Raw genomic sequence first — 18,189 nt, 5'->3', positions numbered from 1 at the left:
GGGGTAGGTCTGCATGGAGGGAACTGGACATGCTAACCAGTAGTTGGACAAGATGGAACTGGAACCAATGAGGGTGAGGCGAAACCCTGGAGAGGCCCATTGGAGGAACAGTGGGGCCTTAGTGAGTTCTCTCCGAAAAGGCTTGGCTGAAAAGCCATGTTTTAAGTTTTTTTTTTAATACCAGAGTTATGTTGCTATTCCAGTTATCTTCTTACTTGTAATTCGTTGTTTTACCTGTAAAACAAAGTGAAGTCCTCTAGCTAAACTTCGGTATATAAGAGCATATAAATAAATAAAATAATTAGTGAATTCCGTGTTCACCCCTAGAAACCAGCATGTAAATAGCCCTGTGAAGGAGTGCCAGCCAGCCCCGTCTCTCCTCCCCTGCTCCCTCCCAGCCCCGTCTCTGCCTGACCTTTCACCCCCTCCCTCAGCCTGCGGGCTCTGTAGCAAACATCCAGTCATCGGTATAACATCCTGACACACCACATCTCTAAGCTATTTATAATCTTAGCTATGAAGGGAAGGTTGGCGATCCGGCGGAAGTTATTTGGGTCTTTAGGGTCCAAATTTGGTTTCTTAAGGAGTGGTTTGAGGGAAGCCAATTTGAGGTCGTCTGGGTAGGTTCCTTGGGATAGAGAGCAATTTATGATGTCTGCCAATGTTTTGGAGATGGAATCAGGAATTGTCAAGAGATGTTTGGTGGGGATATGATCCGAAGGATGAGAGGCAGGTTTCATTCTCCTTAGAACAGGCTCCTTAGAACAGGTCTATGAGGTGAAGTTGTGATGCCAAGAGGTTGCTAAGATCTTCAGAGGAACATGATTTTCTGTATGGAAAGGAGGGTGAGGGTACGTGTGGGGTGATGGTTTCTTTTAGCGAGAATGAGGTTGAAATGAGTGAGTGATCTGACCAAGGGACCTTTGTGCAACTCAGGTGGGATGCAGGCTTTATATATATCTTTAATATATCTCTTTGTAAATGAAAATAGAGGCCCCGGGGTGGAATCAGGAATTTGAAATCCCCTTGCCAAATCCATAAAGGATTTAAGTGACTGGTGATCTTCTTCAATTAACTGTTCCAGATGTGTATGTGTGTGTGTGTGTGTGGATTCTTATCTCTTGTTTGAAATTTTACTAAGCATCTTCTGAATAAATGGTTGATTATCTGAAAAAGAAGGACTCTTTAAATGTAAGCGCTACACTTCTTGGACGCATTAGACCCTCCTTTATGCCAAGGTGTAGGTTCAAGAAAAGCAACTATCAGTTCATGGAAGGAGGAGGGGTGCAGTCAGACCAATCACAGAGGGGAAAGAAGGGTGTTGTGGTGCTTTCCCCATTCGGCTGGAGAAACACTGCCTTTGCCTCTGTGCCAGGTCCCACTACTGCATCTGCTTGATCCATTTTTATTTATTTTTTTTTGCAAACTCAGCCAGGCATCAGACACCTCTCTCATTTTATCAGGGGCTTCCATAGATCTCCTTTATTCTCACACATTGGCACCGAATAGCAGGAAGTACAGGGCTCTTGTTCTCACACACACCCCCAAAAGTCCTAGGGAGGATTTAGCTTCTAAATATACTGGCAGAGGGCAGCCTTTAGGTGGGATGATGGTCGTGGGCAGAGCTCTGGGGAGAGGGCGCGTCTAGAGCTCCATCCTGGCAAGTATACTTAGATGAAAACAAATATAAAAGGAGCTAGCACATCACCTGACTCTCAGAGAGGGAGAGAAAAACTGGTGTGTTCTGGAGGCGGAGCAGAGCTACTGCGAGGAAGAAGGACTCAGACTGAGCGGGAACATTTGCAGCCTTTTCTAAGGACTCAGGAACTGCTGAACTTAGAGCCAAGGATTTGACTTTTGCCGTGAGTTACCCAGATAGTCTGAACTGCTTCTGTACTAAGGAACTGCTTAGCCTCTTGTGCGTGGGTCTAGCACCTGTGCCTGACGTGATAACAAGAAAGGGCCACTAAGTGGATGTCTATGTTTTTAGGCTTTCTTTTGTAATGCACTTCTTGGTAAAAAGCCGTATTTTTCCCCTTCCCACTGAGGGGGTGCTGCCACAAGCAGAAAATGCAGGTTTCCTTTATTCTTGCACAACCTGACACTGCAGGAAGTGCAGGTCTCTATTCTCTTTCACTCATGCAAGAATGTCAGCAACCTACATTCAAAAGCACCTGTACCATTCCTATAGGGTAACAGAATGGATTAGAAGCAGGGACACTATCCTGACTCCAAAATATTTATATAAAAGCAGCAGTGAGTTTATAGTGGATGCAGCAAACAACTATCGTCTCCTCAAAAAAACAGCTGCTCTTATATAAATGTTTTGGAGTCAGGATAGTGTCCCTGCACTGCTGCTAGAATTGCATCAAGAGCGGGTCAGCTTAGAGACCACCAGACTGCCAGAGATTTTGTGAATTAATGTTATGAGAGTACACTCATATACATTAAGACTAACTATATACAGCCCCTGAAGCAGCCCCTACATGGGGCGAAACTCGGCCTGAGTCAGGCACATATATAAAATTGCATCTCCATTCAAATAAAGCTCAAAATTGGACTACCTTTTGGCTTTAATCCATTCTGTTACTTTAACGGCTTTCTTAGATAGCCTACCCTCCTGTTTTGTCGGTCTGTTCCTAGCCTTGTCATCACCTACGCTATTCTGGTCCTCCTTGTTCCAACTGACCTCCAGTCTCGAACCTGACCGTGCTCCCCTTCTGTCTGTGGGCATGCCTGACTTCCATCCTTCCAGGAGACCCTGCGAGGCCCACCCAAGTCCAAGCGGCCCGGGTCCCTACAGGCTCCACCCGGGGGGACTGTGGGCTTCCAGTGGTGAAGCTCATCCTAGCCTCTGTCTCCTCCAGTGTTCTGCCCCCTGGGGGCAGGTGCTTCCTGGTCCCTACCAGGAGGTGGATCTCCACTGCCAAAGGACAAGGGTCCACCCCCGAGCTCAACAATGGCGAGGAGAGGCAGGGTCATAGCCCGCTGCTCTAACCACTAGGTTACTCCTCCAAATTTGCCACATAATTGGTACATAATTTTGAATTTGCTAACACTTGACACCTAATCTTTCAAAATGTGTAGCAAGAAACTGGGAAATCTGCTAGTAACAGGTTTGCAATCTCATGTTTGAGTTCTTTCAGGAGTCTGAGGTGGATGTTATCTTCTCCTGGTGATTTATCACTCTTTATTTTGTCTGATTTAAGCTGGCATTGGTTATTTTATTTATTTCCTTTGAAGCCAGGTTTGTTTATTCCTTTTTAATGTTTTTGTGTAGCCAGGAACCAGAATGGTTTGTTTCCATATGAATGCCTACCTGTGTCCAGAGTTAGATCTCAAGAAAGACAGATTGTATGATGATTGATAGTGGGGGCTGGAAAAATAGAAAGTCAAACTTCTGCCCCGCCAACATCCAGCAACCCTCCAGACGCCTCAGGATACTCCACAGCACCTCAAGTCAGAGATCTGGGAGTACTACTAGACAACAGACTCAGCCTCAACAAATTCATAAATAACACCACAAAAGAATGCTTCTTTAAATTACAAGTGCTGAAGAAACTAAAGCCCCTTCTACTCTATAGGGACTTCCGCACAGTACTCCAGGCCATCATTCTCACTAAATTAGATTACTGTAATTCACTCCTGCAAGGCCTTCCAGCATACACTACCAAACCACTCCAGATGGTACTGAATGCCACTGCAAGAATACTTACCAATGCCAAAAAAAGGGACCATATCACCCCGATCCTCCAACATCTCCACTGGCTTCCCATCAAATATAGGATTCAGTTCAAGACCTGCATGATGATTCACAAGGCACTTCACAACATCTCCCCACTCAACCTAACTTTCCAGCTTCAACTACACTCTTCTAACAAACCAACCAGAACAGCATACCAGAATAGAATGATCACACAACCTGCAAAATCTACCCTGAGAAAACGTGCTCTATCCACAGCGGGCCCGTCTCTCTGGAACTCACTACCACCAGACCTCCGTCTTGAACCATGCCACATTACTTTCAAGGCGAAACTCAAAACTTGGCTCTTCCATCAAGCTTTCCCAGAGAGCTAAAGCAATAAGAACAAACATCCAGCCTTGCCTTGCAGCAATAATGTAATGTTCATCTTGCTTCAGTTACATGTACCAAGTTATTTCCTAAGTTTATTTCAGTTGTTTCAAATTAGATTGTACTTTATTATAGTTTTATCTGTACACTTTATTCGATATGTTCCATGTTCCATGTATGTTCCATGTAAACCGCCTTCCCGGCGATAGTTTTCTCTGTTAATTGTGAACCGGAGTGATATGTATTGTATACAGGAACTCCCGGTATATAAAAACCTAAAAATAAATAAATAAATAAATAAATAAACTTGTACTTGAGCTGCTGCATTCATGTTAGGGTAGGTGTGTACAGTGAGTGTGAAATCTTCATTTATGACGGCAGTAGTTGGGTTCTTCATTGGAGCCTGATTGAAGGGGTAATAAGCCATTACCTAGGAACAGTCCAACCAGATGCTACTTTTGAAGTGTCTAGTTTTTTCTCCTAGACTGGGCAAGAGTACTTGGAGAAAGCTGGAGTAAAGATGGCAAGATTGTGAAACAGCAATTTTTTCCCTCTGTTTAATATTGGTATTATAGTAGTATCTAGAGAGCAGTCAAGTTAAACAGTTTACACTAGGGTTCTCTCTCTTTTCCTCTCATGCAGGCCAAGGAGGATCTGTAAAAGACCAGGACTCACTTTGCAACATGAAGAGGATGCATGCTAAGAGCCAAGAACTAGTCCTAAGGTTGGCAAAAGGTCAGTAAATTCAGAAGCAGGCTCTACATGAAAGACTGGATCAACAAAATAATGATTGGGCTATGGAGAGGAGAGCTATTGTTTAAAGTTCAGAGGGAAATGCGTCTAACCTTGCAAAAGCTACCACTTGCATTATCATTGGGAGAGATCTACTGAAATTGCTTGAATCCTGAGGAGCAGTTAGGCCCAGAGGTAACCTTGTCAGCCCTGTTAGAGCAATTTGTAAAAGGTCTGCTCTCCACCCCACAATTCTGGGTCATAGGCTTCACCACAGGGTGGCAAGTGCCACCTAAAAAAAAAAAAATGACTTATTACACCTTTGCCTCCCTGGCTTCATACCACATCAGGCAGGGATAAACCAAAACCAGTGGGAGCACTGAGAGGAGAGGATCACCTTGTTGGTGGCTTGGAGACATTTTTAAAACTTAAAAGTATTGGGGAAAACTAAACTATTTGGGGTACATTATTTAGTGTGTTCGTGTGTTTTGTTTTAAATAGGTAATCAGAAAGTCAGGCAACAAACAGAAGTTTGTGTGTTTTATTGTAAATAGGTAGTCAGAAAGTCAGGCAACAAACAGAAGTTTGTGTGTTTTATTGTAAATAGGTAGTCAGAAAGTCAGGCAACAAACAGACATTTGTGTGTTTTGTGGATTGCAGATTGGTTAAAAGACAGGAAACAGAGAGTAGGATTAAATGGTCTGTTTTCACAGTGGAAAAAGGTAAACAGTGGAATGCCTCAGGGATCTGTACTTGGACCGGTGCTTTTTAATATATTTATAAATGATCTGGAAAGGGGTACAATGAGTGAGGTGATCAAATTTGTGGAGTAGTTAAATCTCAAGCAGATTGTGATGAATTGCAGAGGACATTATGAGACTGGAAGATTGGGCTTCCAAATGGCAGATGAAATTTAAAGTGGACAAGTGCAAAGTGATGTACATAGGGAAAAATAACTCATGCTGTAGTTACACAGTGTTAGGTTCTATCTTAGGAGCTGCCACCCAGGAAAGAGGCGTCATAGTGGATAATATATTGAAATCGTTGGCTCAGTGTGCTGTGGCGATCAAAACAACAAACAGAATGTTAGGAATTATTAGGAAGGGAATGGAAAATAAAACGGAGGATGTCATAATGCCTCTGTATCGCTTCATGGTGAGACTGCATCTTGAATACTGTGTGCAGTTCTAGTTACCGCATCTCAAAAAGGATATAGTTGAACTGGAGAAAGTGCAGAGAAGGGCGACCAAAATGCTAAGAGGCACAAAACGGCTGCCCTATGAGGAAAGGCTAAAGACATTAGGGCTGTTCAGTTTGGAGAAGAGACGACTGAGGGGGGATATGATAGAAGTCTACAAAATCATGAAAGGTTTTAAACAAGTTAATGTAAATCAGATATTTACTCGCTCAGATAATAGAAGGACCAGGGGGCACTCCATGAAGTTAGCAAGTAGCTCATTTAAAACAAACCAAAGAAAATTCTTTTTCACTCAGCGCATAGTTAAACTCTGGAATTCATTGCCAGAGGATGTGGTTTCAGCAGTTAGTGTTACTGGGTTTAAAAAAGGTTTAGATAAGTTCCTAGATGTTAAATCCGTAAACTGCTATTAATTAATAAGCAATAGTAGCTTGAGATTTATTTAATGTTTAGGTACTTGCCAGGTACTTATGGCCTGGATTGGCCACTGTTGGAAACAGGATGCTGGGCTTGATGGACCCTTGGTCTGACCCAGTATGGCATTTCTTATGTTCTTATGTAATGCTGTCAAACTGCGGTGCAATCCTCCTTGATTCCACTGCTCCCCTCACCCCCAAACCAACAGCAGAGGTCACATTTAAGCGAATGTCGTCTGCCTCCATGGGGCCAATCTCACAGATCTTATCCCAAGACTGGCTTTGCGGCAACAAGAGATAACATGGCTTAAACATGACTCCTGCTGCTGGCCACAGTTTTTTTTTAAAGATTTGTGCTCATCCACCCATGCCGTGACCTGGCCTCTGAGGTGGAAGCAGTAACAGAGGAGACAAGGCACATCTTGGGAAGGAGGGAAGCAGAAAACTGCCCTCTCCACCCAGCAGCTTTTGGGCCAGAGACGACTGCTCATTCTCTTATCTCTTTCCTCTTTTTTTCCCCTTATAAGCATCTGTACTCTTTCCCCTTCACAGCTCCCTGGTTCCTCCCAGAATTCTCCAGTGCTCCAGCTTCCCTCCCCCGTCCCGCACCCTCTCCTTCCCGCTGCGCTTCTCAGCCTTCCCAGGTCCTCCTGCAGCTGCTGTTGATTGCTTCAGAGGCAAGCACCATCCCTGCTGCAATTCCTGAGCACCAGGTAAAACGGCTTTGGAGTTTTTTTTTCTTTGCACATTGGAGTGGGGAGCTTGCAGCTGAAGGAATCACAGCTAGCCTCTTCTTATGTCATTCCCGGAGCAGATAATACATCATTTTTCACTTACCCTCTTTCTTTAGTTATCTATTTATCCTAAAACGCAAGTTCTCACTGCTTGCCTGGGAAAGGTTTCTCTTCCCCCTCCTGCGTGTGTTTGCTGGTGTGAGTGTTTGCCCTACCCTGCTGGGTAAATTCCTCCTTTTGATTAAGTTATTTTTCCCCTCCTTTCTCACCTGGCCAAATAGGCATTTAACTTTTTCAGTTCTAACTCCTCCTTCCTTTTTTCCCCTCATCAAGACAGCCTAAAGGTTCGTAGGCACCTTTCCTTTTTTTTTGGATCCCCATCAAAACCGAAACATTCTAGGTAGGTTATTGTTCCTAATGAAAGCACTGCCTGTGTGCAGCTCAACACAGGCTTCCCTGGGCTCCCGACTGCAGTTAAGTCAAGGTTTACCTTTTTTTCTTTTACTCCCCTCCCCTCTCCAGCTCTCACACATTTTTCCAACTTACAGCCATTACTGGCCTTGCGGACACACACACACACTCCTTCCTTTTTCAAATATTTTTCAAGTTGTTCTTGCAAACTACAACTTCAGAGGCATGCCCAGAGCTAATAAGAAGAGCACACAAACCGAGCCAGATGTATCCACATTCTCACCGGTCAAATGAAGGCCTGTGGCTACACAGTGGATGAGAGACGCCAACCACACTGACCATCCAGTCAGCCTCAGGACCTATGCCACAACCCATCCAAATACAACTTGTTCCAGCATCCCCCAGCTTTAGGGATCTATTGCTATTTTTAAATCATGCAGCAATCCTATATGTTTAAATATTAAGCCACTGTTTATTGATTTCCAGTGGAGATATACAGTCATTATCGTGTAACAAATATAACAATGATTAAGAAAGATACATCACATTAGAAGGATACATCATCGATCCTTATACCTACATCCAGGCTGCACCTTAGCTGGGAAGCCCCGGGATAGCTTTTGCCGGAAGTTTCACAATCGGGAAAGTCCCTGTGCATCCACTCACAGGTGAGGCTTCTGTGGGTCCCGGGGAATCCCCGATCTTTATAGTGCGGCACAAACAAGTGTGAGTGCCAAGAGAAGGCCGATGTTAATCTAGGCAGGGGCAAGTCTCAGTCACGGGACGTTGGCCTGACCTCCAGTGGCATGGGTCATCCTCCCTTGCCTGGGGCAACGTTCCCACCTGTAGACACAACATGTGCTAATCAGCACGAACAACTCTGGGTGACTTTGCATTACGTTGAGGGTGACATTACTTTGGGACCTTGAAACATCATAGCACATTAATACTTTATCTTACATTCGACCCCCTTGATGTTTCGAGGTTCCAAAGTAATCTCTTGGTAACATATTTGTTTAATTTTCAAAGCATTATCTATGCAAGAATCATACAATCATTTTTCATGTGACAATACAAACTTAACATTCCAATAAAAATTAACTATGGGCTGTATCAGCTTCTGTTTTAGTTGCTAATTTTAATAGTGGCCCTTTTGTCACAATTGCCTGCATTTCATGTTCCAAAATAGATTTATTAAAGCAATATGATGTTGCAGCACAAAGGTATTATTCATTAAGTGAGACAGCATATCCAGAGGGAGGCTACAATGAGGAGTAAGTATCCACGATAGGTGATATTGCCAGGGGTCTTTCCAGAAATGTTCTTCAATAGGAGCCAACAAATACGTATCATTGTCCCACACAAATTTAGTGATATTAAATAGGCACCCGCTGAAGGGTAATGAAATACCTGGGATTCCAGTCTTGTTATTAGTAATCACTCATACTATCTGAGGCCCTGTAACTTCAAAATAGTGAATATCCCCGGGAATTGTAGTCCAAGGGCAAATATTTACCGAATACAGTTAGTAAACAATGCCCATATACAAAATTACGGTGGGTATTGGAGGTCCATTTTCTTGTTGTACCCATACTTTTGCTCCATTCCGTAAAGCAGTGGGACCCAAACCCACGGTCCTTAGGTCGTATATAAATATCTTTATCCCCTTGATAGTCAGCATCCATGACTCCTCCCATCACCTGTATCCCTTGGTTGGCTAGGCCTGACCTCTGTGCCACTCAACCAAAATACCCTTTCTTTCTTTCTTTCTTTCTTTCTTTCTTTATGTATGTGTTTTTTATATACTGAGGTTTGGAACATGCCTTCACCCCAGTTTACAGATATGACAACTTATTACAAAGAAATACAAGTTAGAATAATAATGATATAACGAAGATTTTCATAACAACTTGTTACTATGAAAGAGAAGTTAGATATAATAATGATTTTCATAACGAATACAGCAATGAAAATGGATATATTAACTGAATACAGCAACAAAAATAATTGGATAAATAAATAGACAACGCGACTTTATACAATGTGTATCACGACTGTTCTAATATGTCCGTTAACTAACATTTAAACATGTCCACTAGTTACCTCACGGTTAAACAAGTCTGTTAGATGAAGTCCAATCAGTTAGATGAAGTCCAATCAACTCATTCCAGCATTCAGCACTAGGAGAGAGCTGTTTGCATTAAATTCTCAATCTCCTGTCTCACTCTTAAATAAGTGTTTTTTTAAAGTCATGTTTCTACTTTGTACATGTGACCTTGCACTGTGGCCTGTATAGGTAGCAAGGTACCAAGCTACTTCTAGCAAAAGGAGAACTGGATCCTAAAATGTATTAGAAAAAAAAAAAAGATCATTGGATACAGGGCTACAAAAGTGCATTTCTCATTGCAAGCCTGGAAATAAGCAATAAGAAAGGAAATGTGCTAGTTCAGTCAAAAGGGAAAGCAACTTAAACTTATATCCCCTTCACAGGAAATTACTATCAGGCCGATACAGCATTTGGACGCATGTTTTCGACGCGCTAGCTTTACCCTTTATTCAGCCAAGCCGCACACTTTACTTTCAGAAATTAGCGCCTACCCAAAGGTAGGCGTTAATTTCTGCCGGCACCGGGAAACTGCTTTTCTGTACACCCTCTGACTTAATATCATGGCGATATTAAGTCGGAGGTCCCAAAGTAAAAAAAAATAATAATAATTTGAAATCGGTCTGCGGCTCGCGGGTTGAAAACCGGACGCTCAATTTTGCTGGCGTCTGGTTTCTGAACCCGTGGCTGTCAGCGGGTTTGAGAACCGACGCCGGCAAAATTGAGCATCGGCTGTCAAACTCGCTGACAGCCGCCGCTCCTGTCAAAAAAGAGGCGCTAGGGATGCGGTAGCCCTAATTTGCATATCTGTCCCCCCTGAATCGCGCGCACGGGAGAGAGATGCGTTTCTTACTGTATGGGCCTGCTAGTGTGCAATTAGCTATTAGAGCTAATGGTATAGGACATTCTATGATATACCAAGCATGAGATGGCGTAATTAAGAAATATTAAGAAAAGCCAATAATGTCCCAAGGATTCAAAAGCAATCAAAGGAAGCAATTTTGTACAGAAGGTTCATGAAGGTAGTCCAAGAAAATGGAGATGAAACAAGAATCTGCAGAATAGAAGGTCTTTTGCATTTTTGCTTGGTCAGGGCTTGTGAATGCATTCTGATTACAGACAGACAGATCTACCAATGTCTGTCTGCAATGTACAAAGTACCTTAACTAAAGAGGAAAAGCGCAGTCTATTAGTCTAAGGCTTTCTCTGTGTAATTGGACATATGACGTCATCAATCAAGTATTACCTAAACCCCATCTAAGTACACCTGGAGTTTCATTGACCTAGAAACTGGCCAATTTAAAATAGCAAAGCGTATCTTTAATCTGCCAGGAGTGTCCATGGTATCTTCTGTCATCCGTTGCAATCTCTAGGTCTGGGGGAATTCTGCGCTACTGTGGAGTGCAGAATTTGCGTAGGATTCCCCCCCATGCAGAATTGCCAAATTCTGTGTAGAAAATGGCAGAAGAGACCCCCTGGCATGCCGCGAACGGAGCGCACAAAGACGAAGCCCCTAGCTTGCCATTCGCGGCGAAGATGAAGGTCCCCGTGTGCTGTGGGACGTGCTCCGCTCGCAGGGACAATGAAGGCCCCGGCACACTGTTCGCAGCAAAGATGAAGGCCCTCAGGTGCCGCAAACGGAGTGTGCTCTGCTCGCAGCGAAGATGAAGGCCCCCGCGTGTGCTGCGACCAGAGTATGTTCCACTCACGGTGAAGATGAAGGCCCCAGTGAGAGTGAATGTGTGTGTGTGTGAGAGGAGAGGGACAGGGGTATGAGAAAGGGGAGGGGATGTGAGAGAGGATAGGGGAGGAGAGAGGAGAGGGGAGGGGGTGTGAGAAAGGAGAGGGGGTGTGGGAGAGGGAAGGGGTGTGAGAGAGGGGAAGGTGAGAACAGGGAGAAGGGAGGGTGAGAGAGACGGGAAGGTGAGAGAGGGGAGGGGAGGGTGAGAGAGCAAGGGGAGTGAGAGAGCAGGGGGATGAGCAGGAGAGTGTGAGAGAGAGCATGGGAGGTGAGAAAGCGGGGGGGGGGGGGGGGGAGGGGGGTATGCTTGAGTGTGGGTGCCAGAGAGAGGGAGCCTTTATGAGGAGATTGTGAAGGAGTGTGTATGTGTGTGAGAGATTGGGAGCTCGTGTGTATGAAAAAGGGATTGTGTGTATGTGAGGGTGCTAGCTTGTGTGAAGGGATTGTGTATGTGTGAGACAGAGCCTGTGTGAAGGGCTGCGTGAGAGAGACATAGGTAGCCTGTGTGAGGATGTATGTGTTAGAGAGAAAGGGAGCTTGTGTGGGTGTGTGGGAGAGAGGGAGAGAGGGAGCCTGTATGAGGGGATGTGTGTGTGTACTAGAGAGAGGGAGCATGTGTGTGTGAGAGAGGGAGGGACAGAGGGAGCCTGTGTGAGGGGCAGTATTGAGGGGACTGGCGATAGAGTGGAAGGGGTTGAGCCTAGAGCTGGAGGGGAGAGATACTGGCAGGTGGAGGAGTTGGGGCCTGAGAGGGCAAAGTGGCCAGGGGAGTAGGGAGAGCGAGTGGAAGGGACAACTCTTACAGTGAATTTCTAGGGAAATCCTACTCAAAATATTTAAAATTCTGCATCTCTAAGTAATAACTTTTTTCTGTATTAATTGTACATGTAATTACTTAAAGACTGTCCTGTAAATTGTGTTATTTTGACCAATATAAAGTTTGCAGAATTGTAGGTTTTTGTGCGCAGAATTTAACATTTTTTTCCGCAGAATTCCCCCAGGAGTGTAGTTAGCCTTTCCTGACGCTTGGGGGCCCCCTGCTTTCATTGTGTGTTCAATGCCAGGCTCTCTGCGCTCAGTGTAGCCTGAACGGGAAAGGCTCTTCAGGTGCTGCTATTTGGGTGTCCCTCCACCCTGCATTGAAGTACGGTCTCCGGTCTCCCACTGCCAGTATAGTATAGCCTGCTGATTTTTCTCTTTAGATTTCCAGAACATTTAAACTTAGGTGTGGCATATGTTCCCCCACCTGCCGCTGATACAGGAGGTTAGAAACAAAAAACAAACCTCTGTTTCAAAAATCTATCCTAATTCTTTCTTACAAAGAAAAAGTATTCTCTGAATGTTGGGCGCACGCAGACAGCTCATGCCAGGAACACAGAGAATAGCAACTTAAGGACCAATAAAACTGCGTCCGTTCAGTCTTTGCCGTGTATGTGAGCAACAAAATAGCGGCAGCTGCGAGTATGTATGTAACCAGGTATGAACTAAGTGATTCTCGACATGAGAATCAGTTATGACATTTCACATAGAGATTATATTGCTTTCATGAAACAAATAAAAACAGGAGAACAGAAGCTTTTGAATAAATCCTAAGCACTTCAGTCCAAAAAAAATGAAAGCTTGAAGGGGATCTTTCTTGTGGCAAAGAATGTGATGGTTTCCCCCGCCTCCCGGCCATAGTGTGTACAGTCCCTTCAAGGCAGTGTAAGCAACAATCAGATTCCTCTCTGGGAATAATCAGTAAGTGAAACATCTTAGAGGGTTTATTTCACGGGCTTGCAAGCACGGGGGTCGTAGGAGAGCGGGCAACACCTTTACATCATTCTGCAGTACATTATATACCTTTAACTCCTGTTTCGCTTCCCCTCCTTTAGTTCTCGGTTCTGAGCACTATGGCACGTCCCTTACTTCCTTCCCCTCTTTCAGTTCCTCTAATTTGCAGTTATGAAAAGCCCCCTTTGCCTTTTCCCCTCCCCCTTTCTGACCCCTTGTTCTTGCCATTCCTGGCAGGTGTTTCTACACGCTGTTTCTAAATTGCAAAAAATAAAAGTAAAAGAAACTGCATGATAAAAGGAAATCCCCCTTTATAATTTTTGAAGTAAAAAGCAATAAGATAAGGAGGAAGCTTATCTCATCTTTTATATCCGATCTCTGTATAAACAACTACAAACATCTGCTTTGTTCAAAGAGCAAGGCACTCGGAAACTAACTGCATGTTTTAACTCATTTTGCCATACAGGTTCTTTCCCTAACACTATCTATAATATTTCATCACATTACATATAAAAGGGCAACCAAAATGATAAAGGGGAATGGAACAGCTCCCCTATGAGGAAAGGCTGAAGAGGTTAGGGCTTTTCAGCTTGGAGAAGAGACGGCTGAGGGGGGATATGATAGAGGTCTTTAAGATCATGAGAGGTCTAGAATGGATAAATCTCAATCAGTTATTTACTCTTTTGGACAATAAGGGTGCACTCCATGAAGTTAGCATGTAGTACATTTAAAACCAATCAGAGAAAGTTCTTTTTCAATCAACGCACAATTAAGCTCTGGAATTTGTTGCCAGAGGACGTGGTTAGTGTAGCTGGGTTCAAAAAAAAGTTTGGATAAGTTCTTGGAGGAGAAGTCCATTACCTGCTATTAATTAAGTTGACTTAGAAAATATTCACTGCTATTATTAGCAATGGTAACATGGAATAGACTTAGTTTTTGGGTACTTGCCAGGTTCTTATGGCCTGGATTGGCCACTGTTGGAAACAGGATGCTGGGCTTGATGGACCTTTGGTTTGACCCAGTATGGCATGTTCTTATGTTCTTATGTAAAAAATAGAAACTTATGAACACATTTAGTCATGTGATAGGCATTCCTGTCTGCTGATTCAGGACCAGAAGAATTTTCTTTTAATCTTGTCTCCCCTTTCTTGTAGCAGGATCATCACTATCAGACATAAAGACTATATCGCACATCTGCCTGATGGAAAAGAAAGTTGAACCATAGAGCAATGCTGACCATTTCCATACACGTATTTACCATACCCAGCGCTTATAGAAACCAAACCTTTATAGATTTTGTACAAATTCAATGCTAGTCATGAAGAGAGGTTCACATTCCCTGTTCTGACAGTGTAAACAAAATTAAACATTCTTGCTAAATCAAGCACATTTTCTGCAAATATCTTTAATTCCCCATCAGTCTGTTTGCAACTTTTAAAATGAAAGATCAATTTATTTAAAGGAGTTTCCTCTGCTGTTTGTATTTGCCTTTGGGAAACATTTTCCTGCACCCCCCACTCGCCCTCCTTTCTCTCTATTGTTAACCCCTTAACTCCCTGTGTCTTTTCAAACTGTAAAACTTTAACACTAGGGATTGCTTCTACATCAACCAAATTGTCAATATCCCCAATAGAGGAGCCCCCCCCCCCCGGTGTTCCCCCATGACCCAATTCTGAATCGCTTCACAATTGTGCAAGTCTGCTCCAGGTGTAAATTGAGGCTGGGCTGTGATTCCTGGATTTGAAGCCATTCCCTGCCCCAGGAATTGGGCAGGCAGCAGTTCTTCACTGCAAGGGCAATCAGACAAAGGCACGAGACCTGATTCCAAACAGTTCCTGACATGTGCCACCTGGACAGCTGCCCTTTCAGCAAATGTCTGATATGTGTCTACTTTGTCAGTAAGTAATTTATTCTGATTCCATAGGTCACAGATTTGCTGTTCCAATTCAGCTATTTTCTGATGTTGACGATCCCTATCCTGATGTATTTTTCGATAGGCAGATAATAAAATCCACCCTCGGTGTCCTACACTTAATGACTCTTTTTTTTCCATTTTCCACTACCACTCTTTGCATGCACCTCACCATGTCCACTGGCTCTGAATCCTTTAAACAGGATTGCCAGTTTTCACATAATCCTGGACATTTCGACCACTCAGTGGCCATAACATTATAAGGTACTACATCCCAGCCTGGGATTTCTATTTGTACATCTTTAACATCTCCCTCACTTTCTGATTGTTTTGAACTTTTCCTCTTCTTAAACAGTGACATATTTAAAGATATACCCTGCTCGCAGCGCCAAATGTATTGCTATTTTTAAATCCTGCAGCAGTCCTATATGTTTAAATATTAAATCACTGTTTATTGATTTCCAGAGGAGATATATACAGTCATTATCGTGTAACAAATATAACATTGATTAAGAAAGATACGTCACTTAAGAAGGATACATCATCGATCCTTATACCTACATCCAGGCTGCACCTTAGCTGGGAAGCCCCGGGATAGCTTTTGCCAGAAGTTTCACAATCGGGAAAGTCCCTGTGCATCCACCCATAGGTGAGGCTTCTGTGGGTCCCGGGGAATCCCCGATCTTTATAGAGCTGCACAAACAAGTGTGCGTGCCAAGAGAAGGCCGATGTTAATCTAGGCAGGGGCAAGTCTCAGTCACGGGACGTTGGCCTGACCTCCAGTGGCATGGGTCATCCTCCGTTCCAACCTGTATACACAACATGTGCTATTCAGCACGAACAACTCTGGGTGACTTTGCATTACGTTGAGGGTGACATTACTTTGGGGGATTTTCATTTATGAAAATACAATTCCAGCCAACAATCAAGTTATGATCACCACTAAGCTGCAACTCCCATCCTCGGAAGGCAAGCATATTCAGTATACTTTAGTGCCAGGGGTGGTTCTATAATGAGGCAGGGTGAGGCGGCTGCTTCAGGTGGCAAAGTTTTGAGGCATCAAAAATTGCCCTTTAAAACTCTCCATCCATGGCTGCCTCACCTTGCCTTCAGGCTCATCAATGCACAGTTCTGCCAGCAAGCCCACAGAGTCCTCAGTCCCTGCGGGAAGCAAGAAAGAAAGAGCTGCCAGGCGGGAGGATTATGGGGTTTGTGTTGGTCATTGCGGACCGGTGCAGGTGGAGTTGCTACAACCAACACCAGGCACCGCACAATCTTTAGTCCCCCTGTGCAGATTTTCCAGGAGACCCTGGCGTGCCGCGAATGGAGTAGCACACCGGGGCCTTCCTCTTCGCCGCAAGCCTGACTCGCTTGGCTCGTGGCATTCTGGGCCTTCCTGTTTGTGGCGAGAGTGACATGCTCCGCTTGCGGCACTCCAGGCCTTCCTCTTTGCCATAAGCATGATGCGCTTTGCTCGCAGCACTCTGGGTCTTCCTCTTCACCGCAAGCATGACGTGCTCCACTCGCGGTGAAGAGGAAGGACCCGTGAGAGGGGGTGTGAGAGAGAGCAGGGGGCGGGTTTGAGAGAGAGGAGGGGAGGGAGGTGTGAGAAAGTAGGGGAGGGGATGAGAGAGCAGGAGAGGGGGGTATGAGAGATAGCAGAGGAGAGGGGTGAGAGAGAGCAGGAGAGAGGGGTGTGAGAGAGAGTGGGGGGGTGCTTAAGTGTGGGTGCCTATGTGAGGAGACTGTGAAGGAGTGTGTATGTTGGTGAGAAATTGGGAGTTGGTGGGTATGAAAAAGCAATTGTCTGTATGTGAGGGTGCTTGTTTGTGAGAGAGCAAGCCTGTGAGACGGGATTGTATATGTGTGAGAGAGCACCTGTGTGAGGGGTTTGTGAGAGAGAGACATAGGTCTCCTGTGTGAGGGTGTATGCGTGAGAGTGAAAGGGAGCCTGTGTGGGTATGTATGTGTAACATACCTCTAGGAACTAGGGCAGAGAAATGTTGAATCATCATTGTGACATGAAAAGACTGACAATAGAGTGCTGTCTCTTTAAGAGCTGGGGGGGGAAAGGAGATTCAAAATTGGATTGTCTGAGCATGTGCAAACAGATCACTGCTCAGCTTGAACAGAGTTCCTGCCCTGCTCTGAATTAATAAATATTATCTGTACTGATTAAGGTGAGCAGCCCTCTATAATTGTATTCATGTGTAATGTATTTATGTTAGTTAACATTGTTTTGAGATGTATTGAAGTTGTTTTTACTTTACCTAAAGAGATTTATAAAAATTGGATTGTCTGAGCATGTGCAAACAGATCACTGCTCAGCTTGAACAGAGTTCCTGCCCTGCTCTGAATTAATAAATATTATCTGTACTGATTAAGGTTCTCTTTTCTGGAACCCTGCTGTGGACGACTTGGGAGTAGTTGAACTGTGCCCTGTCAGGATTTGAAGCTCTTCTTTCGGATAGAGGCTGCTGTATTGTGGATTTGGCAGTTGGAGCAGCAGTACTGACGCCCTCTTCAGTTCTATATTCAAATGGACACACAGTAGGATACAATCTGGGACTTTGCTTGTTCAGAGACTGCTTAAGGTCGGGTGCTATATCACATGCTGATTCTGGTTGAAATACTTAACATGAGTTTATGACAAAGTTGAGTTTTCTCTTGTACTATATACATGTGTTTATATGACAAATGCAGATGCTTAGGAAGTGAACAGATTTATTTCAGTCATTCATTCCAGTAAAGATAAAACTGTTACTCACTAAAGAGCGTGTGGATTCATTTCTGATACTGGGTTGGGAATCAAAGTGCAGGTTTCAGACACAAGAAGTCATAAAGAAAATTGAACTTCAAGGGTTACAACAAATTCTGGCGCATCAACGTGGGGCAGTGTTTTTTTTTTTCTCTTCTCTCTGTCTGACCTGCTACTGAGCGACCCAGCATCAATAGTGAAGTGAGCACAGTATTCTCTTTGTTTCTTTCTCATACAAAATGGAGTATTGCAAGTACTATGATTGTATTCCTGATAGATCTGTTATTCTGAGTTCTGTAAATCCTGAAATATCTTTAGCAAGTGTAGAAGATGCATTA

The 18,189-nt window shown here is 44.0% G+C and overlaps 1 protein-coding gene across 1 annotated transcript in view; it reads left to right on the top strand.

The window, feature by feature from the left end:
- Positions 1 to 1,659: 1,659 nt before the first annotated feature.
- The window catches only part of LOC115083943 (GTPase IMAP family member 7-like), a 34,993-nt gene continuing 18,463 nt past the window's right edge, over positions 1,660 to 18,189 (top strand). Inside the window, exons 1-2 of the mRNA XM_029588094.1 lie at positions 1,660 to 1,862; positions 4,715 to 4,807. Of these exons, the coding sequence (XP_029443954.1) occupies positions 4,756 to 4,807 (52 nt within the window). The 5' untranslated portion in view covers positions 1,660 to 1,862; positions 4,715 to 4,755. The remainder of the gene's footprint in view (positions 1,863 to 4,714; positions 4,808 to 18,189) is intronic.

Source organism: Rhinatrema bivittatum, chromosome 2 (assembly GCF_901001135.1).
Source record: "Rhinatrema bivittatum chromosome 2, aRhiBiv1.1, whole genome shotgun sequence".
Taxonomy (NCBI): Eukaryota; Metazoa; Chordata; class Amphibia; order Gymnophiona; family Rhinatrematidae; genus Rhinatrema; species Rhinatrema bivittatum.
This window is presented reverse-complemented; position numbering and strand designations above follow the sequence as displayed.